Source organism: Nothoprocta perdicaria, unplaced genomic scaffold, assembly GCF_003342845.1.
Source record: "Nothoprocta perdicaria isolate Ctin4 unplaced genomic scaffold, notPer1 scaffold_22, whole genome shotgun sequence".
NCBI lineage: Eukaryota > Metazoa > Chordata > Aves > Tinamiformes > Tinamidae > Nothoprocta > Nothoprocta perdicaria.
In genome coordinates, this window is record NW_020455415.1 from 4,598,446 (window position 1) to 4,623,879 (window position 25,434).

General features: G+C 57.7%; 3 protein-coding genes across 3 annotated transcripts in view; 1 reads left to right on the forward strand and 2 right to left on the reverse strand.

Annotated features, from left to right (window-relative positions):
• The window catches only part of CCNB3 (cyclin B3), an 8,024-nt gene extending 4,000 nt beyond the window's left edge, over positions 1-4,024 (reverse strand). The window contains exon 1 of the mRNA XM_026039038.1: positions 4,019-4,024. Coding sequence (XP_025894823.1) covers positions 4,019-4,024 — 6 coding nt within the window. The remainder of the gene's footprint in view (positions 1-4,018) is intronic.
• Positions 3,875-13,959, reverse strand: LOC112947035 (protein eva-1 homolog C-like). Its single transcript, XM_026039039.1, has 8 exons — positions 13,875-13,959; positions 10,827-11,026; positions 7,820-7,943; positions 7,434-7,586; positions 6,843-6,986; positions 6,522-6,593; positions 5,757-5,846; positions 3,875-5,168 (listed from the first exon to the last, which is right to left on the reverse strand). Exons 1-8 carry the CDS (start codon positions 13,957-13,959, stop codon positions 4,783-4,785), a joined length of 1,254 nt encoding a protein of 417 aa, XP_025894824.1. The 3' UTR covers positions 3,875-4,782.
• Positions 13,960-16,457: 2,498 nt separating this feature from the next.
• CLIC2 (chloride intracellular channel 2) lies at positions 16,458-23,707 on the forward strand. The gene is made up of 6 exons (XM_026039141.1): positions 16,458-16,616; positions 19,998-20,107; positions 20,588-20,713; positions 20,946-21,052; positions 21,745-21,926; positions 22,107-23,707. The coding sequence occupies exons 1-6, from the start codon at positions 16,560-16,562 to the stop codon at positions 22,266-22,268; spliced, it is 744 nt and encodes a 247-aa protein (XP_025894926.1). The 5' UTR covers positions 16,458-16,559; the 3' UTR covers positions 22,269-23,707.
• The last annotated feature ends 1,727 nt before the right edge of the window (positions 23,708-25,434 follow it).

Consider the following 25,434-nt stretch of genomic DNA (forward strand, 5'->3'; position numbering starts at 1 on the left):
CCGCCGCTGCCGCCGCCGCCCCGGCGCTTTTGAAAATAGCAGCGCGGCGGCGGCCGCCCGCACTGGCCGAGCGGCAGCCAATGAGCGCGCGCGCCGCGATGCGGTTGCCAAGGGCCGGGCGGAGCAGGGTTTAAAATTCGGCCCCGCTGACCAATGGGCGGAGGGCGGCGCCAGGGAGGGCGGGGATAAGGCGGGAGAGGCGGGGCACCCGCGGGCCTGCCCCGCTCCCATTGGCCGCGCCGCGCTCGGGTTTAAAGGCGCCTTAAAGGGGCCGCGCGCGGCGGGGAGCGCGTGGAGGCCGCGCACATCTGGAGGACGGCACTCCCCCCTCCCCCCCACGCCGCACATCTGGCCGAGCTCGACCGGGTCCACGTCTGCCCGGGCCTTCCCCCTTGCACATCTGCCTCCCCATTGCACATCTGCCTCCCACCCCGTTGCACATCTGTCTGTGCACATCTGTCTGTGTCTGCACATCTGGATACCCCCCCTGTTGCACATCTGTCTGTACCCCCTTCTCCTGCTTTGTTACCCCYCACCCCGGTTGCAGCTGCCCCACATGAGGGGCCCGGCCCCCCCAGCCCTGCCCCAGACTCGTGTCGCCCCCCCGCCCCTCTGCGCTGGCAGTGCAGCTGAGCCCGGCCAACTTGTTACACATGTTCCAGCCCAACACAGCCCTCCGGTGCCCTGCAGCAAACGGGGGGCAGAGCTCCTGAACCGGCAGGGCTGTGCGGAGCCGGTTTTGCATTGCTGCTCCTCAGCCCTCCGCTTTGGGAGCCAGCGGGGAGGCAGCGCGGAGGGGCTGCCGGGGGGGCTGCACCGAACCCCGGGCTCGTTTCCAATGCGGGATGCAAGCCCGGCACCCTGCAGCCATGCCCTGCKCTCCAGGTGCAGCGCCAGCGGCTTCCTGCGCCCAACCAGTTCTCCCAGTGCGCTGAATTCCCCATCCTTCCTCCTCCTCCCAGCAGGCATTCCCTTGGCTTCCTTGCTAAGAGGATCTGACAGTAGCTGCAAGGCTTTTCCCATTGGCGTGGCTGTGAAAGCAGCTTTGCACCGAGGAGCTGGTCCCTGAAAGCAGCCTTGCACCGAGGAGCTGGTCCCTGCTGCCCTTGGCTCTCGCTGAACGCCTGAATCACCAGGGTGCCAGGAAAGCGGCTCTTGGGTGCACCAGCTTCCTGGCTCTTCCTGCCTCTAACGCCTTGATTTCCATTGCAAAACCTGGCTTGACCTCAGCCTTCCTGTTGGTCCCTCAGGTCCCCTAAGGGGYACATGTCTCCAAGACCCTCTGCACATCACTCTCCATCCCTCAGCCCCCGCTTCCGTGTTTATCGGCACGGGAACTTCTGCACGGCAGCTGCCAGGATCCCTGCTTTCCAGCGTGCAGCATTCCAAGCCATGGCATTCACCACTGCCATGGCAGTTCAAGCTGAAATCTCCATCAGCCTTCCGTGGGAAGGGACACTTGGCTATGGAAGCATCGGGGCAATGCTGGGAGATCCGCAGGCGCTGCAGCACCCAGTTTCCAAGGGCTCTGACCCTGCTGACTGCAAGTCACAGGGGTGGGCTCAGTCCTAAAGGGAAGGGTAATTTGGGGTGCATGTTTTGAGGTGGCTCTTGCAAGGTCTATCCGGCAGAGAAGGCTTTTGCATCCAGAACAGCTTTGCTTTCCCGGGTTGTAGCACGGTCAAAGGATGCTCCCAGGCTTCAAAGGCGGCTCCAACCCACCCCGAGTACCTTGGATGCCCAGGCCCTGCCGGGGTTGCTGTGACCCCAGCCCGCAGAGCGGCAGCAGGACCAGGCAGGGACACGGGGACGTGTTCCCCGGGCTGCCAGCCGCCGCTCCCGGCTCCTTCCCGACTCCTGCCCTGCCGGCTGGAGCGCTCAGCGCCGCTTCAACCTCCGCTCTTGCTGCCTTCTCATTTCTTCCTCGTTGGCTCCCTCCTCTGGCGGCTCGGCCCAATGCGTTTCCATCGCCGGAGCGACACCCTGCAAAACGCTCTGCTGCGCTGCACTGAAAAGGCTGAAAATGCTGCGGGCTAAAATCCTGCTCTTTCCCCTGCTGCAGCTTCCTCTGGAGCTCGCAGGTGAGAAACTCCTGCTGCCAGAGATGGGGTGTGCAGAAGAGCACCCTTCGCTCTCACGCTGCGTAACCAACTGAGCTGCATGCTCGGGTGATGGGGCCAAACGTGCAAAGCTGGGAGGAGCGGCTGCTACAGCAGAGGGTTGTGCTGCTCCTCAGGGGGACCTCGACAGACTGGAGAAACCTGCAGGCAGGAACCTGTGAGGTTCTGCAAGTGGAAGTGCTGAGTCCTGCCCTCCCAGGAGGAACAGCCCCAGGCACCAGCACTGGGGCATCCAGCTCAAGAGCAGCTTTGCAGAGAAGGACCTGGGCGCAGGGGAGGACACAGCAAGCTGGGAGGTCTTCTCTCCGTGAAGACTCTCCATTCTTGGAGATACTCAAAATCCATCTGGACATGGTCCTGGGCAACCTGCTTTAGGTGACCCTGTTGAGCAGGAGGTTGGATTAGATGATCTCAAAGATCCCTTCCAACCTCATCCCTTCTGTGGTTTGCCGATTCCTGCAATCCCTTACCCTGCCACTACCAGCCCTGTGCTGCCTTTCAAAGCGGGAGGAAGCCCTCAGACCCAACCAGCTCTCTGGCACCTCAGGCCATGTCCAAAGCTACTTAGAAACCCTTCCACAAGGTGTGTGGGGACATGCATTCCAGGACTGCTTATAGAACAGAGCACCTTGGGCTTGCAGAAAGAAAAGCAGGGAGTTGTCATTCATGGATCTTTACAGAATCACAGAATATTTAAGGTTGGAAGGGACCTCTACAGATCATCTAGTCCAACCTTCCTGCTCAAGCAGGCACACCTAGAGCATGTGGCACAGGGTGGGATCCAGGTGGGTTTTGAAGACCTCCAGAGAAGGAGACTCCACAACCCCCTTGGGTAGCCTGTTCCACTGCTCTGTCACCCTCACAGTACAGAAGTTCCTCCTCACCTGGAGACRGAACTTCTTGTGCTCCAGCTTGAGGCCATTACCCCTCGTCCTATCGCTGGCCACCAGTGAGAACAGCCTGTCCCCTTCCTCCCTGCATTCTCCCTTCCTGAACTTATACATGTTAATCATATCCCCTCTGAGCCGTCTCTTCTCCAGAGAAAACAGGCCCAGCTCACTCAGCCTCTCTTCGTACGAGAGATGTTCCATTCCCTTAATCATCTTTAGGAACTGCCTTTCCCCACCTCTGCTTCTATGCAGAAACTGGCCAAACTTGTTGCTCCCTATGGCCCAGAGCCAGAAACAAAAGTGTTAGGAAAGGAGCTGATCTGTGCAGAAAAGGTAAGGATTGCCGGTTCATTTTCCTCCATTCTCACCACTACTAACAGAAGTCAGGGAAGGATTTGGTGGCTAAAAATAACGACTGGTGGCAAGCTCCCATAGGACACAGGAACCATGGCAAGACAAGGCTGCAACCCACCATCTGTAACCCCTTTTTGGCGGCAGATTTGGGGCCCAATCTTCTAACACCAGGATGAAGCTCCTTGGGGTTAGTCCTGCCCCATGTTGCTGTGCTGAAGGCAGAGCCTGGTGGAGAGCAGGGTCGCCTGGCCTTGCTGAGCCCTCAGAGCAGCTCCTACCAACTTGCACAGCTCAGCCTTGGCCCTCTGCACGTGGCAGAGGGTCACGGTGGTGTTCTCAGGGCAAGGCAGGCAGTTTTGTTGCAGTGTGGGCTGCCCTCATGGGCTTTCGCCTGGGGCCCAGCAAGTGGGACTGGTGGGAGCTCAAAATCAATGGCTTCATTTTGTGACTCAGAGCTTTGCATTTATTTGCTGGAAAAGGCCCCAGCAAGTTAGCCCGTTACCTGGAAACCGGAGCTCTCCAGCCAGCCTGGAATAAAAGCAGCGAGGAGGAAATCACAGAAGGACGCAAAGTGAGAGGATTTCCAAGTGTTCACAGGATTTGAGCAAATGCCTCCCGAAAGCCGCAAYGCTAAGAGGACATTTCCCTCCTCACCTCCATGCTGCCACAGCTCCCAAGGGTGCAGCACTCTCCAGGTAATTGGGACCAAGAGAAGGAGCAGCACCGATGCTCGTGCCAGGCACTGCTGGCCTCCTTACTGGCGCGTGGCTGTGCTGGGTGGCACTTGTGGCCCCTGGCAACCCCCACCAAGACCATCTTTCCAAGGTCAGTGCTTGTCCTCTCCGTATCTTTGCAATTCCAGGACCCTAAGTTGTCAACTCCAGCTACCAATCCAAGCCACAGTGCCGGGGGTGAGAACCAGCACGTGGGAAGAAGCAGGAGGAGACAGATCCTGACACACACCAGGTTTCCCAGGTGCGGCTGGATGGAGAAGGGTTAAGTGCTGTGAGCCAGCAGGCCTGAGCAAGCAGAGAACATGGCAAGAACCTGTTGATTAAACGGGGGTTAGAGATGTGCTCGCAGCAAGGAGCTGGCAGCCCTGCAAGCCAACCCGCGGCTCCTTATTACCCCAGGAGCACATCTTCCCACGGAGGGGTCTGGGCCGAGGTCTCCATGCCTCTCCTGGAAGAGTCTTCTCAGGAGAGCCCTCTCAGTGGTGGGACTGCCCCAGGGCTGCCGTGTGGCTGCTGTGGTCTGGGACCTCCCACGAGTCCATCCCAGCGGTGCCAGCTCCGAGGAGCCCAACTCCAGCATCCCTCAGTGAAGGGCTGAGGAGCATTTCCTTGCAGGGCATCCAGATGTCCAGCTCTGCGTTGCTCCCTCCTGCGACTCATTGCTTTGCAGCTCTCTTCCAGCTCTCATTTGGTGGCCGATTTGATCTTGTGGATGGCATAAGGGCTGGACTCCTTGGGCATCCAGATCTCCTCCCCATGGTGGTCCCCATGCTCTGCTGCCCCCTCCATTGCTGCCGTCAGCTCAGGGCTGAAGATGTTGTCTGTAGCCCGGTAGGTGCGGGTGAGGCGGCGGAAGGAGGAGTCTGAAGAGCTGTCATCAGGAAGGTCTTCATCCTGTTCGTCCTGCAGCTTGGCCTTGCTCAGCTCTGAGCTTCTTRCCAGTGTTGGGTCTTTGAAAGCCTCACGCATGTCCTGCAGAAAGGCCATCTTGGGGCTGATGATGCAGAGCAGGAGCATGAGGCCTCCTGAGACACCACAAAGAAAATAGAGGCCAGCTGTCTCGGGGATGCCTGGGGGGAGAAGGGCAGAGACATGAGGGTGTAACCCACCTCTGGAGCCTGCAGTACCCCAGGAACTCCCTCTATCACATGTGCAGGAGGAAGAGGAAGGGAGAGGACACCCAAGCTGCAGGGCTGGGGCTAAGAAGAACCCGTGATCATGGGAGCAAGGCCAAGAGCCCCTTCAGGAAACCTCCAATGGGAGAGGAGGTCCAGGGCAGCACGAGGAGCAGGGCTGCAGCAGCACCAAGGCCTGGGCAGCACTAGGGCAGCACTAGGCACTGTGCAGTCTCACAGGTCATTCAACCTTTGAGCCTCTATCATGTTGCTCCATCTCTCACTGCCTCCTTGATGTGGCCAAATCAAAGCCACGGGGGCATTCAGTGCTCTGCTTCCCCATGTGCCAGCTGACTGGGCCCCGCAGGCACAGTCCTTCTGGAAGTGGATCTGATYCCTGGATTTGGGATCTGACTTGCAAGCCCACGGTGCTGAGCCTGGATCGAGCAGGGACCTGAGCCACCCTCTCAATCTCTCAGAGCTTCTTGCCCCTCCAGGTCCATCCCACTCCTCAGGGCRCTGTGTGAGAGCCAGGGCACATACCCCAAATGTGGGCAAAGGCCTCCAGAGAGCTAGTAAAAATCATCAGGTCTTCCCGGAGCCTGGAGAACCTGGGCCCTTTGTACCAGCCACCTGCAGCGAACAAGGGGACACGGTCTTAGGGACTGAGACACAAGGCGCTCCCCATGACCCTTCCCCTTCGCCTGGCTCCCTGCCTCCTTCCCAGGGCATCCTTCTCCCTAAGGAAAGCTCTCCTCTCCCTAAGGAAATGCTCCTCTGCAGGACCTTCTCCCCTCTCCTCCCCATGCAGACCCCATCTCTGCCTCTCCTCCAGGGCTCCTTTTGCTCAGCTAAGGAACTATGAGCGGTTTCTGGCACAGGTTGTGGGCAGGTTTTGCCACGCCGTGGGAAGGCAGCTCCAGGGCCAGCGCCAGCTCAATTCACACTAGCCCAAAGCGCCTGTGGTGCGTGCAGATGCTCCCTCGTCCCCGGATTTAGGGCAGGGTGGCTTTCCCTTGGACAAGAGTCAGGGAGGGCTTGCAGACTCCTGTGAGGGAGAAGGTGCCAAGTTCCGGGGACAACCGTGGCGTGAGCAAGTCCCTCTGGCAAGGGCATGGGAGCAGTGCTGGACTGAGAGCACCCACGGAGCAGGGTGAAAGATGCAGGGACTGAAGGAGCCGCTCCGGGGCTCACCCGTGCTGAGCAGCTCCTAATTGGAGCAGCACCCAGCTCCCATGGGCAGGACACGAGGGTGTTCCTCTGGGCAAGGCTGCAGTGTGGAGCCATGCAGAAGCTCCTGGTCCTTACCGTGCGTGTAGTCTGAGAGCAGAAAGGGGTCCGAGGTGTCAGGGCCCACCTCCTCCAGCAGCTGCCTGGGCACTGCAATGAGAGCGGGCACCGTATTGAGGCTGGCCTTGGTGAGATCAAGTAGCCGGCGCTGCCCGAGGACACGCAGGGCCTCCCCAAAGGGCACCCCAAATGTCCCCTGCCCGTGTGTCCCCAGGGAGCCTGGCCCTGTACAGCGAGGGGACAGCACTACCCATGGAGCAGGACCTGAGCAGGTCCTGAGCAGGTCCCCGGCGTCCCCAGCCCCGCTGGCAGCTCCGGAGCCCCTCGCTAGGATCTCACCGCACGTGTAGGAGACYCGCAGCTGCTTCTTCATGCCGGGGAAGCAGGGGTCCCCGAAGGTGGCTCTGTCAGCGGTCACCGTGCAGTTCTCCTTCCGGTGGCACTTCTTGGAAACCCTCCGCAAGGCATCGGGAGCCAAACACTCTGGGGACACACAGCGTAGCGGGAGGCARCTGTGTCACCACTGGGCGACACACAGCATGGCTTGGTGGTCCCCATGGATGGGACAATCCTGTGCGCCCGGCAAGAGCCGGGGAGTGCAACGTGTTTGGCCCCCACCAGCACATCCTGCTGCCCAGGTTCCAGGGAGATGTGGGGCCCTCTCAGAGACCTTCTGCCCTAAGTGCTGCGTGTGAGCTCAGGCATCCAGGGCCTCTCACACACTTGAGCTCTGAGCGGGCCACACATGCGCACGTGACAAATTATCAGGTCTGCTCTTGGGGCTTGGTCTTAGGAGATGACATAGCATCCCTATTTCCCTGCATAGTGTGACACATATATATACATACACACACACACACACACACACACAAAGTGTGACTCTGTGCATGGGTTCTGGCCAAGTTTCTAGCTCAGCCCATCCCAACATACCTATATGAGGTCTCTCGGTGTTCGGGGCATCACACTCTGGTTTGCCCCGCAGGAACCGTCCGTAACTTGCAGAGTAGATGGCCAGGACGGACTTGGGCCGGCACTGCAGCCTCAGCTTGTCGTTCTCACACACAGTCTTGATGCGATGGTTAGCTGGCAAGCAACCAGAGGGTCCCAATGAAGCTCAAATCATCCTGAGCCTCCCGCCCTTGCTTAGTTCAGCCCCTAGCCCAAAACTTAGGCTGTCACTGAACTAGGACGGCTGGGTTTAGAAGTAGCTTCACTTTCCCCCCATTTCTGCTTGACAGAAGAGCTGAGGACAGAATCATCTGCCTCATTGGTCTGGGAAAGAGCTCACACCACTGCTGTAACCTCATCCACCTCACCTGGTCGGCACTTGTAAGAAGCAACAAGGTACTTGTGTGTCCCRGGACAGGGATCTGGCCCAAAGACTTGGCTGTGAACTGAGAACTGGCACCATCGTTGGTCCTGGCACTCATCCAGCAGTTTCTGGTGAAGCAAACGAGACAGACATGAAGATACACATAGAGTCCTGAAGCTGTTCTCTCCTCCTGCCCCGCGGTGGCATCACCAGGCCAGGAATGGCCTCTCGCCCCACATGGGTGCATAGGACTGCTCCTAGCCCTGCTTCCTCGCTCTGTGGGTGCTCCAGGTTCATGGAGCAGCCTGGGTTCCCTGTGCCCATGCAACACGTAGTCCAGCCCAGACCTGGGCCCTGCACTAGCACAGCACTTGTGCCTGTGCTAGGGCACCGCTCTGCGCAGCGCCCACACGGCCGTGCATGGTCCTACGGACCCCTACAGCTCCCTGCTGTTCTTGTGCTCCCTGCAGCATCCTTGTGCTAAGGCGGCTCCTTGCACGCCTGCACGGCCCCGTGCAATGCTTGCAGCAGGCCACAAGATGGGGAAGAGGTTTCACCCTGCACCCTGGCCCGGATGGTGCAACGAGGTGCCCGTGTGCAGGCAGCCCAGCTGAACCACAGCTGCCCTGGGCTGGGGCCGAAGGCAWCGCTGCTGAAACAGCAGGGCATGCAAGGCGAGCCCGTGATTTCGGCACTGCCATGCTGGAAATGCTGCTGCAGGCTGAGATTAACCGTCTGTGGGCTCTTCCTATCCAAGCCTCTCCGAGAAATCGCTGACTTGTGCCCCAATGGTCCCCACACCTGAGACAGTCCCCAGGCCCCATGGCTTACTTCTCTCTCCTTTTCCAGTCCTATCTCCTTCCTCTCTGCCACACTTGCAGCTTAGCTTTGAGTTGAGGTGGGTGGATAAAGCTCTTCTTGGTCTTTAATGACAGCCAGACAGCAGAAGTGAAATTTGAGGAGGAAATACAATTAATCTGTCCCCTAAGTCTTCCCTAAGCTAAGTCTCAAGAGCACCTTTGATYCCTGCTCTCCAGACCTTCCTCCTTCTCTGACAGATCTGCTTCTGGGCATCCTTCCCCACATGTGTGTGTTTGGTGTGAAGGGAGGCTGGTTTGCACCCTGTGCTTTACCCAGTGTGTGACTTTCCTGCTGCCTTTCCCTCATGCCTGCCAAGCTGCTGTTAGAAGCAGGACACTTCGTGCTGCCATAAAGAACCTCTCTTCAGTCGGCTGAGAGCAACCACGCACAACTGCTGCAGATCAGGGCTCCCACTTTTGTTTTACAGCGACATGGTGATCCCTCAGATCCGGGATGTCTGTCCAAAGACAGAGCCCTTCCTCTCTGGCAGGGAACAGCTGCGCTTTGCACTGGAAGGAGGGACAGGAGGGTGTATGGGGGCCAGCTGCAGCTGAGATGTGATGGACAGCAGCAAACCCAGACTGGAGCTGCCACCCTGATGAGATCCGCGGGACCTCGGTCCTCATCTTCTCCATCTCCCTGAAAGGCTGGGCCATTGAGCTTGAACCACAGTGGGATGGAAGAGGGTAGAGCAAGAGGGTAAGTGCAGGTGTCTATAGCAAAAGTGCCCTGTCCCACCTGCTAAGTCTCACTTCTCAGCCAGAGAAGCAGCAATTCCTCTGTGCTCCCTTGCAGCACAAAGTCCAGCCCCTTCCCTTCAGCTGCTGGTGGAGCGAGACACTGTCTAGCTTTGTGCTGAGCAGGAGTGCAGGAGAAACACTCTGAGTGTCCGTCCTGCACCAGCAATTGCCACCAACACAGTGGCTACAACAACTGGATTCTGCAGTGCTCTGGGTGAGGAGCATTCACATGGGACCTTGCTGTATGTCCCCTGGGAGACATCACAGATAGAGAGGATTCCCATAAAATACAGTCCACATAGATCCCGACCATTCACAGCTGTTTACAGCTATTCCTTCAGCTTCCAGATCCTGACCGCATCCTCCAGCCCATCACACCACATCAAGCCACTTCACCCACAGGCTTGGAGCACCCTGARCCGAGATGTTTGCAGTGTGGTTTGCTGGGGAGCCTCCTGGCTGGCTTTTGTGCCATGCTGACAGAGAAGCCCTGGCTCTTGCTGAGCTCCTGGGGATGTGTGAGAAGCTGTGAGGAGATCTGTGGCTGGAGCAGGACCAAGCAGAAAGACCGCACAGGCCAACGGAGTGAGGAATTGGCCTTTCCCTTGTTCCTGTTTTCCAGCTTCATGCTCTTCTCTCATCACTGTATACATCTTGTTTCACTCTGGTAACCTCAGCACTAGCAAAAGGTTGGAGCAGGAATAGAAAAACAGTGCGTGCAACTCAGCCCCAAGCCCCTTACCCTGGATCGCAGGGACCTGCCTGCCCAGGCCCAGCACCTCTCCCTGGCTCCCAGCTGCCATGAGTTCATCCAGAGCCCGGTGACCAGCAGGGAAARGCAGGCAGACTTAAGGGTGCAGTGCTCTATGTTGCAGCTGGGCTTAATTTTTCCTCCTACTTCAGAGCAGGACTATGACTAAACCCACTCCTGCTTCCCTTAAAATAAGCCAGAACCAAGTGATTTCAGTGACCAGGCACACCTGGCTTCTCTTCCCACCTCTCAGGTCTCCCAAGGGGCTAGTGCAACCCAAGATGAGCTTTGCTCTTCCTGGTGCTTCCTGGTTCCCAGCTCCCAAAGCTGAGCGGGACACAGGACCCTGCCCTAGCACATGAGCATTGCACCAACGCCAAGGCCGACTTTGTTCCGTATCATTTCTCAAAAATGCAGCTCAGGATGCAGCAGTGTCTCTCCCACCACAGAAGGACTTGTATCCCAGAATTTTTCTGGGGAAAAAAGGGGCATTACTGGAAATTTCAGGGGTTAATCCTGGCACAGACGGGACCAGTACTTGTAGGAGAGAGCAGAGGCAGTGACATTTCCAGCCATGTGACCCTAATGGGGAGCCCCTAATCCATGGAGAGATGTAGCACCATCCCGTGAGGCTGCCCATCCTGGAAGGTTCTCCTTACCTGGCGGGCCGTGGTGGACATGCATTCGATGCTCTCCTCGGAGGCATTGCCGGGGTTGGGGCAGAGGTGCGGGCTGGGCACACGGCGCCCGTAGAAGGCTCCAAGGATGCTCACAGTGGTCTTGTGAGGGCACATGATGATCAGCTGCTCCCCATCACAGGTGTGGAGAGTGTGGTTCTTGAGCACCTTGCGCAGGTAGCCTGACAGGGGAGAACATAGGGAATGGTGGACAGAGCCAGGAAGGAGGTACCAAGGCCCTGGAGATGGCAGTGCCTAAGTTCCCATCCGCTGATGGCAAAGGGGGATGYCCTGGGCAGCAAGGTCTATATGCAGTGTTACTGCCACTCATCYGGAAAGCAATATAGACCAGCTGAGCTGAGTAACCAACAGAAGCTGGAGACAGGGAGGCAGGCCAGAAAGGCACATGTGAGAGAATCACATGTGGGCTCATAAAAGGTTTTAAGAAAGTCATAATCTTGTCATAAAGGAGAGAGCAGGAATGGGCCAGAAACCACCGCTGTCCAATTTATTCTGCAGTGCCAAAAGCTCTCTGCTGCACAATGCTGAGCTGTGAGCTGGAGCGGAGGAAAGCCCCAGCAGCTGCCTCAGGAACTGTCCCGCTGTCCCTGCCACAAGGACAGGAAGCCTGGGAAGCAGCAGGATGAGAAGGGTAGGGGTCAGTCCTCCTGCCRTCCTGAGAGCAGCAGCAGCTGCTGGGACAGCTAACGGAGTTCAAAGCCAGTGAGGAATACCCAGAAGGAGGATTTGCCATGGAGACAGCAAGTGGCTGGGTTGATGTGACTCAACAAGTTACTAAACAACAGCTGAGCCCATGTAAACCCAGCTTTCTTTGACTGGAAATCCATTGTGGTGGTGTAAGCCAGTCCTATCCATGTCACCAGGGTGGGGTGAGGTCATGCACAGCCCAACAACGCAGCTCAGGAAGCTGCAGGAACTTGCAGATGACTGACCACATGGAGCCTTCTGGTCTAAACTGAAGAAGTGTCTTAGCTCATGCCTTTAACTCATTCCTGGACCAAGTCCTCAGACATGTAAAATAACCAAATTTGTTCTGAAAGCTGCCAAGGATGCTCTGAGTATGCTGTTTGCTGGAAGAGGCCAAGGAATCATGAAAGGCTAACATAAGACAAAGCACAGGGCTATAAGATCTAAGGAGATGCTGCACTTTGAGATGCTGAGGTGAGGAGAGGCAGGACCCCAGCTAGGTCACTGCCATGGTGTCTGAGCATTAACCCACAAGCTCTGCAGCAGCAATAGGTGCTTGAGAAAGAAATCCCAACCATCAAGGTGGTGGACTTCATCATTAAGCACACAGGCACTGGCACGGTTTGTCCATACCATGCCTTCCACTTTCCCCAGTCCCTGAATAGTGAGAGATGCAGGAGAGAGGGCTTGGGAGGCAAACCAGGGCGCCGAGGGCAGGGTGACCTCAGCCTCAGCTGTCCCCGAGGCTGCAGCTCTCGAGCGCTTGCAGCACGGGGACAGGCCAAGCTGCRGCGGGCGCAGCCCCGCGCGGTGCCGGGGCGCAGCGCCGCGCTTCCCCCGTAYCCGCCCGGACACCCCGGTGCCAGGCTCGGCCACACAAAGGCCCCTTTTCACCTTCCTGCGGCACCAGCGCTGAGACGAGCCCTCCCGCACCGGGAATCGGGCTGCGCTCCAGAGCACTGGGATGGACAGTCGGGGTGGGCAGCTGGGAGCTGCTCCTGCCCACGGGTTAATTTTTCCTGCGGACACAACCAGCTGCTGGCATTTCTCTACTCTTTGCATTCGCCAGGTAAGAGCCACCTGTCACTGAAGGCTTCACTTKGGCCATGGTGCCAACAGAGATGGAGGAATGGAAAGGGGGAGACGTGACCTTTCTCAGACATTTTTGTCTCTCTGTTATGTCCTAAGTCCCATCTCTGCAGCAGGAGAAGCAAGGCTGGCTTTCCAGAGCCTTGCTTCTCCTCTGGAAAGCTTTGAGAAGATCAAGCTGCCACCCAGGGATCGGCTCCTGGACATACCTATAGCAGGTAGAAAGCACTGAGCCTTGCAGTGACTCCAGGGCTCCAGCAAAGTGCTCCCAGAGAAATTGCTCCTGAATCACTGTCACAGAGAAACACCTAAAGCCACCCTCTAAATCTCTCATGAAGACTCAAGGACTCAGGACACACGTCCCTGGTGTGCATGCTCAAGTGCAAACCCTACRCTGCTCTTCCCTAGTGCAAGGGACCGGAGCTCTCTACTGACCGCAAGGTTTTAACTTGATTTTTATTTGCAAGTTTGGACAAGATCCTCCCCTTGCTGCTTTGCAGAAGGCACCCCAGGCCACACTTCGCGGGACCGGCAGTTTTTATTCTCGATCAGAGGGACCCTGCGGGAGGGTGCATAGGTCCCACGTCCCCCTAAGCCCTGCTGCACGCGCCGCGGCCGGGCTGCCGTGCTGGCGCCGACCTCCGTGCCAGGGGAACAATAGCGRAGCGGCTCCGGTGACTCAGTCCCCGTCCCTGGTTGTGAAGTTAACTCAGCCCAGATGAAATCACATCCTCTCCCCCCGCAGCCCTCCCTGCGAAGCATCTTGCCGCGCTGCTGCGCGAGGCGGCGCGCGGGGGAAGGTGAATGTGGCCGGCTTTGACCACGGCCCAAAATACCCTCCGCGCATCCGCTTTTGGTCTCCACCCAGACGAGCGGTTCCTCTCAAACCGTTTTGTGGCCAGCGGCTGCTGGGCTCTCCTGCCTTTGGGCTCGCCTTTGGGAAGGGTTAACACACGTACAGGAGAGCTTCCCGGATCCCAGCTCTGACCTGGGGATAATAAATAGCTAATATATGTGTATTTCTGAGAGGTGAGCGTGGCCTGGGCTGCCTTGCACCCCCTGCTCCCCATCGCRTCCCATCTCTCCCGTCGTGCTGCCCTGGCGGTGCCAGGAGCGCCCGCCCGGCRCGCACAATTCGAGGAAGCAGCACTGCCATCCCCACCCTCTCCGGACACATCACCCGGCTGCCGGCAGCCGTGTCCCCRGCTCCCCCCGGACACCAGCCCCACTCACCAGAAAACTCGGGGGCTGCCGTGGCCCCGTCGGGGAGGCACAGGAGGGCCAGAGCTGCCGCCAGCCCCACGAGCCGCGGCCCCATGCCTGTGCCGCCCGCGGTCCGCGCTGGAGAGGTCTTGCCGGTCCCTGGCGTCAGCTGGCTCTGGGGCYGGGGCTGGCACCGGGTGCTGACAAAGACTCGTTTCTTTGCCTCGCCAAGGCTCCCGGGAGCTGGGAGGGCGCGGGTGTGTGCGCGGGGGCTCGCTAGCTTTGCACGCCAGCCAGGGACCGGGGCCGGGGCAGACCATGGGGATGCTGTTGGAGTGGGGATGACCACTTGGGGAGAGGGGGAATTTATTCAAGAAGGTGCTCTGCAGCACACAGAAGTGGGTGCTGAGCCTCAGGGCAGCCTGAGAACGGTTGCTGCCCCTGGGGAAAGCAGCAACCCCTTCCCCTCCTCATCCTTCACCCTCCAAAGAGGAGGTGCAGGTGCTGGCAAGACTCCTGGTGTATCACTTCCCTTTCTCCCGGTGACACGTAGCCAGGAATCAGGATATATGCACATTGTAGTCTCCATCTCAGCTATTCTGGCGGTTCACAACTGAACATGGAAGAGCAGAGCTGCCCGACCTCCTCCCGCAGAAGGAGTCCTTGTGGATGTGCTCCTTCAGCTGGGAGTTGCAGATGTTCTCATCCCAGCGGAGAGACCCTTTTGCTCCAAGGCTGAGGTCAGTGGAGAAGGACAGTGCCATGGTGCCAGCCAGCGGAGCGAGCCCTGACACAGAGCTCAGCATTGGGCATCGCTCAACCGGAGCAGCACCGGGACTGGGATGCTGCGAAGCCCAGGGAACRTTTCCTGCACGGGTCCAGAACAGGAGCTGTTCAGGAAGAAGGAGCCGAGATAGGTCCCGAGTTAGKGCTCCCTGGAAGGCAGAAAAACACAGACCCTGCTCGCGGCAGCTGTGCAGCACAAAGCCCTGAAATCGCTGGCTCCTCTCTCCCAGCTCTGAGGCCAGCTGAGGATGTCCCTAACTAACATTTCCACCTAAGCAACAGCATTGCCTCCAACATGGGCACTTGCCCCAGCTCCAACCACGAGAGCTCTGCTACAGGCAAAGAACAGGGATGAGGAGCTGTAGGAAAAGCAGCTGCAGGGCTCAGGACACTGGCACAGGGCCTCAAGCCTCGTCACCTCCACCTGTGGGCTGTCCTGAGAACAGGCCAGCTCAGCAAGCATCATCCTCTTTGGGACCTTTCCTGGGGACTGGCCTTCTTCATTAATTGGGTGCCCACCCACCAGGCAACAAGGGTGCACCCACCCTCCCCATCTTATGTGGTTTGTGCTTGGTACCAGCTATGCATCTGTAGAGGGGATACCCTCTCCATACACAGCTGACACAGGATAAAAAATATCACTCTTTTCCAGGGCAGCTAGTTTGTGTCAGCACCTCCGTTCTGGATGGAGCAGCCTTCATCATCTCCTTCCTCTCCCTCTTCCTCATCTCCTCTCCTCAAGTTAGGATCTGGAGAGAAAAGACTATGGCTCTGCTTGCCTTAGCCTTGTGGGTTCTGGGAAGCCCATCTCAGACGGGGTGGAGCAGCTCCCTCTTCCCCGCCATCCTGGGAACGAAAGTGGGCTAGTCATCTTTCCTGTGAATCGGCCCAAGTTCCTGGAATGGGGCCCTGATGGGATCACCCTTTCCCACCACCCTGTGATGCATGGCCCCAGCTGAGCTGCTGCCAGCAGCACACCGGCATTCCCCGTGGGCCCTAGCATGCTCCGGGCTTTCTCTCCTCCGTTCTTTTGCCAAAAATCCTTACCCTGGCAGCCCTCAGCAAGCTGCAGGGAGGGGTGGCAGACAGCCAAGCTGCTTCGCTCGGCCCCTGTCTTTCCCTGCCTCGCTCCTCTGCAACTTGCGCTGAGCGGTGGACGCGGGCAGGAGATGTCCTCTCCCTCCCAAGCTGCACTTGTGTCTGCAACRTGGGATCTTGTGGGGGGGATGGAGGCGGATTTAGGTCAATGTATCCGGAGGAGAGAGGGGCTGGGGGTGAGTGGTGGGACCCGCTCGGAGACACCAGCCCGGCTGGGCTCCCCGTGCAGGGCACTGCTGGAGGCAGCTCCAGAAGGATGTGGTAGGTGCTGGCACCAAGGGGTCCCTCTGGCAGGGGGCAGATCCCCCACTCTGAGGGGTGCAGCGTGGGGCAGCCAGGCACAAGGAGGGGAGCATGGAGGAGGTGAAGACCTTCCCCTCTGGGCCGGGCCAGAGAGAGAACCAGTGTGCGGGAGGCTTCCTGCCCATTTCCTGTGCGAGAAAAGCCCAGCCTGCTGCCGAGCGTGGGGTTGCCGCATCAGCGACGGGACTTTCTGGGCTGCGAGCCCACGGCTAGGAGCCTGGAGGGCAGCGCCTGGACGGGCTTGATAGACGGCAGCCCGATAGACCTGTAAACGCAGATAAACTGTGCTGAGTAACATCTGGGAGGCCTCCGCCGCTCCCCTCACGCCTCTGGCAGGTCGCTGCGAACACCCCCTCGCTCCTCCCCGAGAGGAAGGAAAGGGCAAAGCCGCAGCCCTCGGCGGGGAGCGAGCGAGCGCGAGGGGGCTGCGGGAGCCGGCCTGGGAACGCCTCCCGCGCGCTCCGCCGGGCCGCCTGGCACACAGCGGTTGACTCAGCCCGGCAGAGAGCCGCCAGCGGTGCCCTCAGCATGGAGAGCCAGCCGCGCAGCCCCGCCAAGGAGCCCGAGATCGAGCTCTTTGTGAAGGTGAGTGCCCCCGGGGCTCTGTTGTTGACTGAGGGTAACTCAGTGTGGAAATGGGGCTCCTCTGGCCAGCTCCCCCTGCCTGAGCGCGGAGCCTGGGTGGGTGGGATGATCACGACGTGTCCGTGGGGGTGCCCTGGGCATGTCGGCAGGGCAGGGATGGACGTGGCGCCCGTCTCAGAGCCAGGTGCCACCCAGCCCTGGCCACGGTGCTGGCGGGGCGGCCGTGGCAGCGYCCTGGCCCTGGGGCAGCGCGGCGGGTAGCGGCTGTCAGGAATGGTGGAGTGGACATATGAGGGACTCCGGAGAGCAGCCCAGGGCTGGGAAGAGCAGTGCTGAAACGCAGGAGCAGCCGCCTCGGTTCCCTCTCTTGCCGGAGTTGTGAAAGGCCCCGGTGGGGCTGGGGAGCGCCCGCGTGGGGGCGGACACGGAGGGAGGGACGGGTCAGCCTGAGGGGGTAATTCGCTGGAAATGCCTTTTAACTCCGTTAAGCAACTTTTCAAACACTTCCTCTGGAACATTTCCCTGCCGCCGCTGCAAACACGCACGGGGAGCAGGGGGAGCCGAGCCAGGCCCGGATCCCCGGCACACACCCACGCAACCGGCCGCGGCGCAGGACGCGGCCCTGGGCGCGCGGCTCTCGTGTCGCAAGCGAGCAGGGGAAGAACGAGGCCGCTCGGTGCCACCATGGCGCTGAGGACACTTCCTYACGCGGCCTCTGGGCAGCCGAGCAGCGTGTCCTGAAGGACCACGTGTCCTGAAGGACCACGGCATCCGTCCACGGGAGCTCGTGTCCCGCCAGCGCAGCRGGTCGTGCTGAGCGCAGGCCCACGTGAGCGCCGCACCGAGGGCCTTCCTCGTGCAGGGATGTGGTTTGAAATAACATGTCAGAGAGGATCACTGGTGCCTTAGCAGAAGGCGGTCTCTCCTGTCTCTGTGGTTGGAGCTGTGGTGGCCTCAGGAGGGCTGCCAGGCCCGAGCTGTGCAGCGTGGAGGCTGGCGGGTGCATTTTCTTGCCGATGCAAGGCGGGCGTCAGCTCTCATCTCGCAGGCCGTTTCCTGCCCCGCCACCTTGGATGTCTAGTACCGAGAGGAAGACGGCGCGCAGGCTGCTGCAACGGCAGCAGGAGGCTTGAGGGGCTGTCATGGGGAAGAGAAACAGAAAACAAAGCAACAGCTTAGTCAGGAACTTCCCCTAAATCTTAATTTAGCTCTGAAAACCCCCTCTGACAAGTTAGCAGACAAACTGACGCCGCGTCTCTTTCTCCTGCCCTTCGAGACGCCGATTTATTGAAGTCGGGTCTGATCCAAGGGGGCTAAGCAAAGAGCAACCCACAGTGCCATGAGGTGTTGGGCACCCCACATGCCTCCTTGGCAGCAGCCTGGCCTCTGAGACACCGCTGCTGGTGCCGGGATTTATGGTGACGGCTGTAAATCACGGCTGTCCTGGGATGGGCGACTCACGCGAGCGCCCTGGCTTCAAGCGTGCACCAGTGCACGATGCCGTGTCGGGGCTGGCGGAGCTTTCAGCACGGGCTGCATTAGCTTGGCAGCGATGGGGCAGGTGTGAGGCAGCTCCCCACATTGCCTTCACATCCGGGGGTGGCGTTTCCCAGGAGTCTGTGAAGGATTTCTCATTGTTCCCGACTTGTCATCTTTAGACGCTGGGAAGGGCCTGGGATACTGCTCGCTGCCCCGGCATGCTCATCGCCTCCCTCCTCCCACCATATTTTATGCAAGGAAGGAAACACAGGGCTTCTGAGGAACTTTGGGTGTTTCACGTTCAASTCCTTGCAACAGTGCAGAGTTTTGGCTAAAAGCGTGGACGGCCCTGGAAAATTTGTGCTGTCCCCAACCCTGCCCCTCTCTGTGCCACCCCTCTGCCCATATCCAACCCTCTGGTAGTCTCTATGGAGAGACCAGCGCAGACCAAAATCCCCCACCCACTGCCAGTGACGGCTCCATGGACAGGCATTCAGCAGCCCTTGGTGGGATCTGCATCCTGAAGCGTCTGCCTGGTTGCAGCAGGAGAAGAGGCACTTTCTAGAAAGGAAGCAACGAGCAGAGACTTCCCCTCCGCGTTGCTCGGGCTTTGCTGGGGAAGGAAGGCACGTGGCTGCGGGTTTCTGCAAGCTCTTTCCTCAGAGCTCCCTTGTGTGCGCGGGTGCACAGGGCCCTCCTGGGCCTTAGTGGCTGTCAGGGCTCCCTGGACCTGCCGGGCCAACTGCAGCCCTTCACTCTAGTCATCGTTCAAGCRCCAGTGGAACTGCCCCCATTTTCTCTCAATAAAGATTTGGCTCGGAGCACCTGAGCGTGAGCCTGGCTTAATTTTTTCCCACAGGGGCTCTCCTGATTTTCCTTTCTGGTCTATAATCACCCACCTGCSTGTTTTTAAAAGACAAGAGGGAAAAAACTCCTTGGGATGTTCAGAGGTTGGAGATGCATGGCAGTTGCAGAGAGGCGCCAGATGGGTCAGCAGAGGCAGGCTGGGTTGCAGAAGCAGCATCCCTGGGCTGTGACAGCCAGCCCTGTCCATCCTACCCTTGTCCCACGCTTCTTGCACAGCTTCCCCCAGCACAGGACCACTCGTTGCATTGGGCCAGCATGGTACTTTGGTGCAGTTCAATGGGCAATTTGCAGGCACTCCTCACTCCTCAGCCTGATGCTAAGGCAGGAGAGCAATGGAAAGCACGAGCAAGTGGTCCTTTCTCCTCCCAGAGGTGAGGGAAACTGTTTGTGTGGCTCTTGGCCATCCTCAGCCTCGGGAATTTCTCTTTAAATACAAAAGAAAAAGCTGGACGCTAAAAGCACACAAAAACAAACCACTCTTTTCCTGGCAAACATGAGCACATTTCCCTTTGTGTCCGCCCTCCTGAGTCTGGCCTTCAAGCCAAGTGGACCCTCCCTTCCTCCCTTCCTCCTCATCTATTATCAATCACCCTCCACCTCCTTCCCCCTGCCTCCTCCTCCTCCCTGCTTTATCTTACATCCTGGGAAGGAGAATCCGACCCTGGTCATCCTGAGGACAGTCTCCAGCACTTTCCAACAGCAGCAGGACCATGGCTCAGAAAGGAGGGCCCTGCAGCATCAAGACAGGGTCAGTTTGCAGGGCAGAGCTACRTTAATGGGCTCTCTGCAGGGACCTACGGCTTAGGCTAGGGCTCAGGCCATGCCCTCGGRGTGCCTTCCTCCTGTGTTCAGCTCTGGCAGCTCTACAAGAGCCTGGCTTTGTGGGCTAGGGCTTTGTAAAGGCGGAGCACATTCAAGAGGACTTGGTCCCTTTGCCCCAGTGTACAGCATTCATGAACCTGGCACAGGTTCCCGAAAGATCTCTAAGTAGACAGACAGTTGGTTAAATCCCTGATTTTTCTGCTTTCCTTGCAGGCTGGCATGGATGGAGAAAACATTGGAAATTGCCCCTTCTGTCAGCGCCTCTTCATGGTGCTGTGGCTCAAAGGAGTCAAATTCAACGTGACCACAGTGGACATGACCAGGTGAGATCACACCACATCACAGCTCTTTGCCACCAGAACCTGTATAATGTGACAGCCCACGGCTCCACTCTCCTCCCTGAAACACCCCTGGCAGCATGGGCTGCCCTGGTCCTGCTCCTGCAGCACAGCCTGCACGGGAGCCTCACTGTAAGACGGACAGCAGTGACAATTCCTGCCCCACGTGTCCCTGCCTGCACAGTGGGATGCACAGATGGATGGGCCAGCATCGAGCTGCATTCATGTGCACGTGTGCACAAGGACAGCATCCATCTGCATGGATATCTGTCTGCRTGCAAGTCCAAGGCAGGCAGACAGGCTGGAGAGCCCTGGCCCTGGCCAAACCATCAGAGAATATAGATGGGGATGCTCCTGGTTCTGTGCCCTCCCATGTGCCCATCCAGGTCTTATTCCTTGCTCTAGGGAAACTGGCTGGTGCAGAAAGCCTGCAGGCTCTGAGACCACTTATTTGCTTTGTTCCAGGAAACCTGAAGAGCTAAAAGATTTAGCACCAGGCACCAACCCACCCTTCYTGCTGTACAACAAGGAGCTGAAAACAGACTTCATCAAGATTGAGGAGTTCCTGGAGCAGACCCTTGGCCCACCCACGTAATTATTACTTACTCCTTCCCCCTTTCTTTGCATGGAGAGCACTTAGCAGCATTGAGCAGTTCTTGGCAAATAGAAAAACTGAGGCAGGGTGGTGGGAGGTGACTGGAAACCAGAACAGAGGTGCCATCTCTTCACTCACCATGCAACCCATGGTCGCCTGGGTTAAGGATTGTGCAGCCAGATCTCCGTCTCTGTTCTTGCCCGTACTGACAAAAGCATYTCTTGAAAGGTATCCACATCTGAGCCCCAAGTACAAGGAGTCCTTCGATGTTGGCAGTGACATCTTTGCCAAGTTCTCAGCATACATCAAGAACCCGCGCAAGGAAGCAAATATCAGTAAGAGACGTCGGCCCGCGGGGTTCAGGGGCCCTCTGCCTGTGAACAGTGGGTGGTTGTGGTTGGGGGGAGCTGTGCTGCTGAGGAAGGGTCTTAGCACACACCAGCACAGGGGCTGTCACACTGCCTCAGTGAGGGGACAGCACATTTGTTGCAAGCTGTTGCTTGTTGACGGGTAAACCCAGCTCCAAGGCGGGGGTTCCTGCTGCCTCGGGCTTGTTGCCATCCCCCGTGAAGCCGCCGCAGCTAGCGGAAGAGCAGGCAGGAAGGACAGAGTCAGTCTTGTTGATCCCTCTGTGCTCCGTGGGGCTGATGGCCCTGGCCCGTGTGGAGCTGTGCGCAGGCGCTAGCAGCGGGACAGGACTCCTGGCAGCCTGCCCTGCTGCTGAGAGCACATCCTGGAGGTCAGCAGCAAGAGGCAATGCTGCCACGCTGGCCCTCGCTTTTGGCTCCAGTTAGCAGCAAAAAGGCCTATCAGATCTAATCATAACACAGGGACATGACCAACAGAGATGCATGTCACCCTACAGCCCTGCTCCCAGAATTTGTGTCCTCAGGGGTCCAGGTACCCAGGTATGAAGGGAGAGGCYCAGCACCTTGGTCAGAAGGGCCTGGCGCTGTGCTGGGAGCTGCAGGGAGCCACCAGAGTTGGGTGTTGCAGGCTGACTCTGGGCGTTTCCCTGTCCACCCAGATTTCGAGAAGGCCCTGCTGCGGGAGTTTCACCGCCTGGATCTCTACCTGAACACCCCTCTCCCTGAGGAGGTCGACCAGGACAGCATGGAGGATGTCACAGTCTCCAAGAGAAAATTCCTGGATGGAGACCACCTGACACTAGCTGACTGCAACCTCCTGCCCAAACTGAACATTATCAAGGTAATAGCACTGGCTCCACTTGACCGAAACAGAGGGCATCCACCCTGGGAGGTGGTGATGGGACATGGTAAAGGGCCTGGGGGTGGTGATGTGAGCATGAACATCCCTCCCGATGGGAAGCAAATCCTTCTGGCGTCTCAGCTTCCCTCTCTCCCCTCTGTTCCTGCCCTTCCACTTCAGATCGCAGCCAAGAAGTACCGTGACTTCGAGATCCCAGCAGACATGACGGGTGTCTGGCGCTACCTGCACAAYGCCTATGCCTGCGATGAGTTCAGCCACACGTGTCCAGCAGATGAGGAGATAGAGCGCACCTACGCCAGCGTTGCCAAGAAGATGACCTAGTGCAGCTGCTGGGAGCCTGCTGGCCCCATCCAGACCCCCTGTGTCTCCGTATTCCTGACACAACCAAAGCCCAGCTGAGAGAGAAACTGTCGTTAGCCACCGTCTTTTCGGAAAGAGTGCCTTGCTTCACAGCCACTGCTGTTCTCTACTCCTCTGCTGGCTGGCCACAGTCCAAATGTGCCCTCAGCGTGTGTATGGCCTGCTCACCACCTGGCTGCAGTTTCAACTGCTTCCCCGTTCACCAAAACCAGATTTCCTTCTGGGACTGCCATATGGCCTGGAACTCCACGTCACAGGAAAATCYGAGCACCAGCCTTTTGTACCAGCACCTGTGGTGGAAGAGATGAGATTCCCCAAAGAGTCTTGGCAACTACTGCTGTATCATCCACTGCTGGAACTGCATGGGCATCTAGTGCCCTGCTCTGCCTGGCCCTGTGCTCCATGGCTGCCACTTAAACTGCACAGCAATCAAAGGACAAAGCACCCAGGTCTCCAGGGATGCTGGCACATCACAGATTCATGGGAGATGTAGCTGGTTGAACTCACCCAGACGTTCCTCTGTGAGAGCTGTAGCTAGTGCCCCTTCCACTAAGGCATCCACATTAGAGCTGAAGACCCCTAGAGATTCTGCTCTCTGTAGTTTATTGCAGTGATTAACTACCCTCACTTCTAAAGAAATAATTACAATGTGCATCTAATTCTTGTTGTGATGTAGGGGGCAAGTAGATGCTAGGGATGATGCTTGTCGTGAGTGTGCCAGGACAGGTCTCAGGTTGGGAAGGAGGTGCATGGGGGCTCAGCAGAGAGCTCAGAGCATGGGGATCTCCTCAGTGTACTGGGATCTCATTGCAGACCAGCCTGGTGCAGAGCATTCTTTCTGAGCACGCTAGAAGTACTGAACACCTGAGTCCACATGCAACTGGTGTAAAGCCCCACCAGGCTACTGTCTCTGCCTCACCTCTCACCATAAGAGATGCAGCCACATGCATCTCTACCATCACATCACTAGTCCTCACCAAAAGTGTACCTGTCTGATCTGCAGAGGTGTAGGGTAGGACATTCATGTAGTTTCCACACCCCAGGACCAGTCAGCCTGAGAAAGCAGGCAAAATCTGGCTTGCAAAGCATTATTTTTGCAGAAGATACTTGGGCATGTTTAATGCCAGCCCATCCTCCTTGGCTCTTTTTTAATACCTTCCCATCCAGCATCTTTGATGCAAGATGAATCATAGCCACCCTGCATTCCCATCAGATACCTCCAGCTCCCCAGGCCTCCTGCCAGCACCTATTGAGTTCAGCCATCCCTTCTAGTCTTTTGCCAATGGAATTAATTAATTAATTAATTAAATACTGTAATATGGGTGTACCAGGCTCTATAGAGACAGAAATGGCAGAATCACCCGCTGTGTCTCACTACCGCTTCCCTCTTTGTACTAAAAGATGTGTCCTTGCAACCTGCTTCTGATAGTGCTGGGTTTGGGGACTGGTTTTATTTTTAATGGGTTTTGGTTTGTCTGTTTTTTTACTCAGAACAACAATAAACTTTATTTTAATACTGCTTGTTTGTGTGTCTGCACACAGAAGAGAAGGAAGGGTCTTCCCCATGGTGGAAACCCTCCTGGGGTTTAACACAGGAGAAGCCATGACCTGCAGCCTCCACCAACCTGGCACCCAYGGCTCAGTAGGCTTCACGCAGCCATGAGGTCCCTGCAGACCCTCTGCTCTGCTTGCAGGAGAGATGCTTCACTGTGACCTACCCATATCCTGCACCCAGCAGCAGGAGGAACCTGGGCCCGGCTCAACATGGAGATGGAGCAACCATGGGACGGAGCAAGGCAGGACATAGTGCTCAGCTGCAAGAGGTTTATTTAGTGAGTGGACAGTATTTTGCCTTCCTGCACTGTGTCATTTCCTTCGCTTGGCTCCTGCTGGTGGCCCRCAAGCCCCACAAGGGGATGGGGCTTGCTGTGGCTTTAATTTTCCCCACTGATCACCTGGTTCACAGGCAAGAGCCATGTCACTGTGGAATAACATGTCCTAGACTGTGGACCCTCATGGGACTCTTCCCCTTCCSTGTGACACCCCTTCTCTGCTGCAGATCCTCTCCCTTTTCCACCACGAGGAAATAGAAAGTTTTCACTGCTGTGGTGTCCAGGTAGGGTCATGTGCAGAGGGGGCAGTTGRGTTGGCAGATGTTTGGGTAGAGGCATCACGGAGCAGGCTGGCAGGCAGGTGGTAGGCTGAGCTCCTCTCRTGTCCCTCACTTGGTGACACAGTATTTCCAGAAGCAAGCTGGAAGGGAAAGCAAAAGACAGCTATGCAAGGGGCTGCAGCACTGCCAGCCACAACAGAGAAGCTCAAATGAAGAGCAACATCCATCTCTTTTCCTTGTAGTCATTTCTAAGAGCACATCCCAGGAGCTGGATGGCYTGCTCTGCCTTAGTCCACCAAATGGACACCCTCCATTCCAGACCATGGGCATCCTTCCCCCAAGATGGGCACCCTCCACCAAATACTTGGTGCCCAACCTTTTTGCAGGTCAGCTATACAGAGCACTTTCTGGTTGGAAGTAAGAGGAGAGCAGGCCTCTGTAGCCTGGTGACCTCATGTGGCTGGAGCCCACCAGGAGCCAACACTCACCTCTCTTGTTGGGTTGCTGAGAGGCCTGGTCCTCCTGGGTAAATCCCTGGCTCTGGAGCTCACTCATTGCCACTATCTTCCAGAGAACTGCCTTGAGGTCTTCTACCTGCCATGGTCACACCAGCGCCATCAGGGGTGTGCAGAGCACATCCAGCAAAACCAGCCCCCAAGCCCTCTCCCCTGCCTGCCCAGCTGAGGAGGGAAGCAGTGTGGGCAACAGCACTGGCCTCTGAGCAAAGACAGTCTCCATTTTATGGGTCCACAGTGACAGGGTTTTCTGGGACCTCATGGGGAGCTGACTCACAGGACACCCCTGCCCAGCACTGTACCCCTTGACCACTCTCCCCAAAGCCAGGGCAGCATCTCCTACTCACCAGGCGGTCAGGAACATCTTCCTGGAGAATGCTTTTATTTTCTGGAAAAACAAAGCAAAACCCAACAGATAGGTATGAAAAGCCGTGAGCATGCAGGGGCTGTAAGTCCGGTATGATGGGCAGGAACCAAGGAAACATATCTCAGAAGAAGA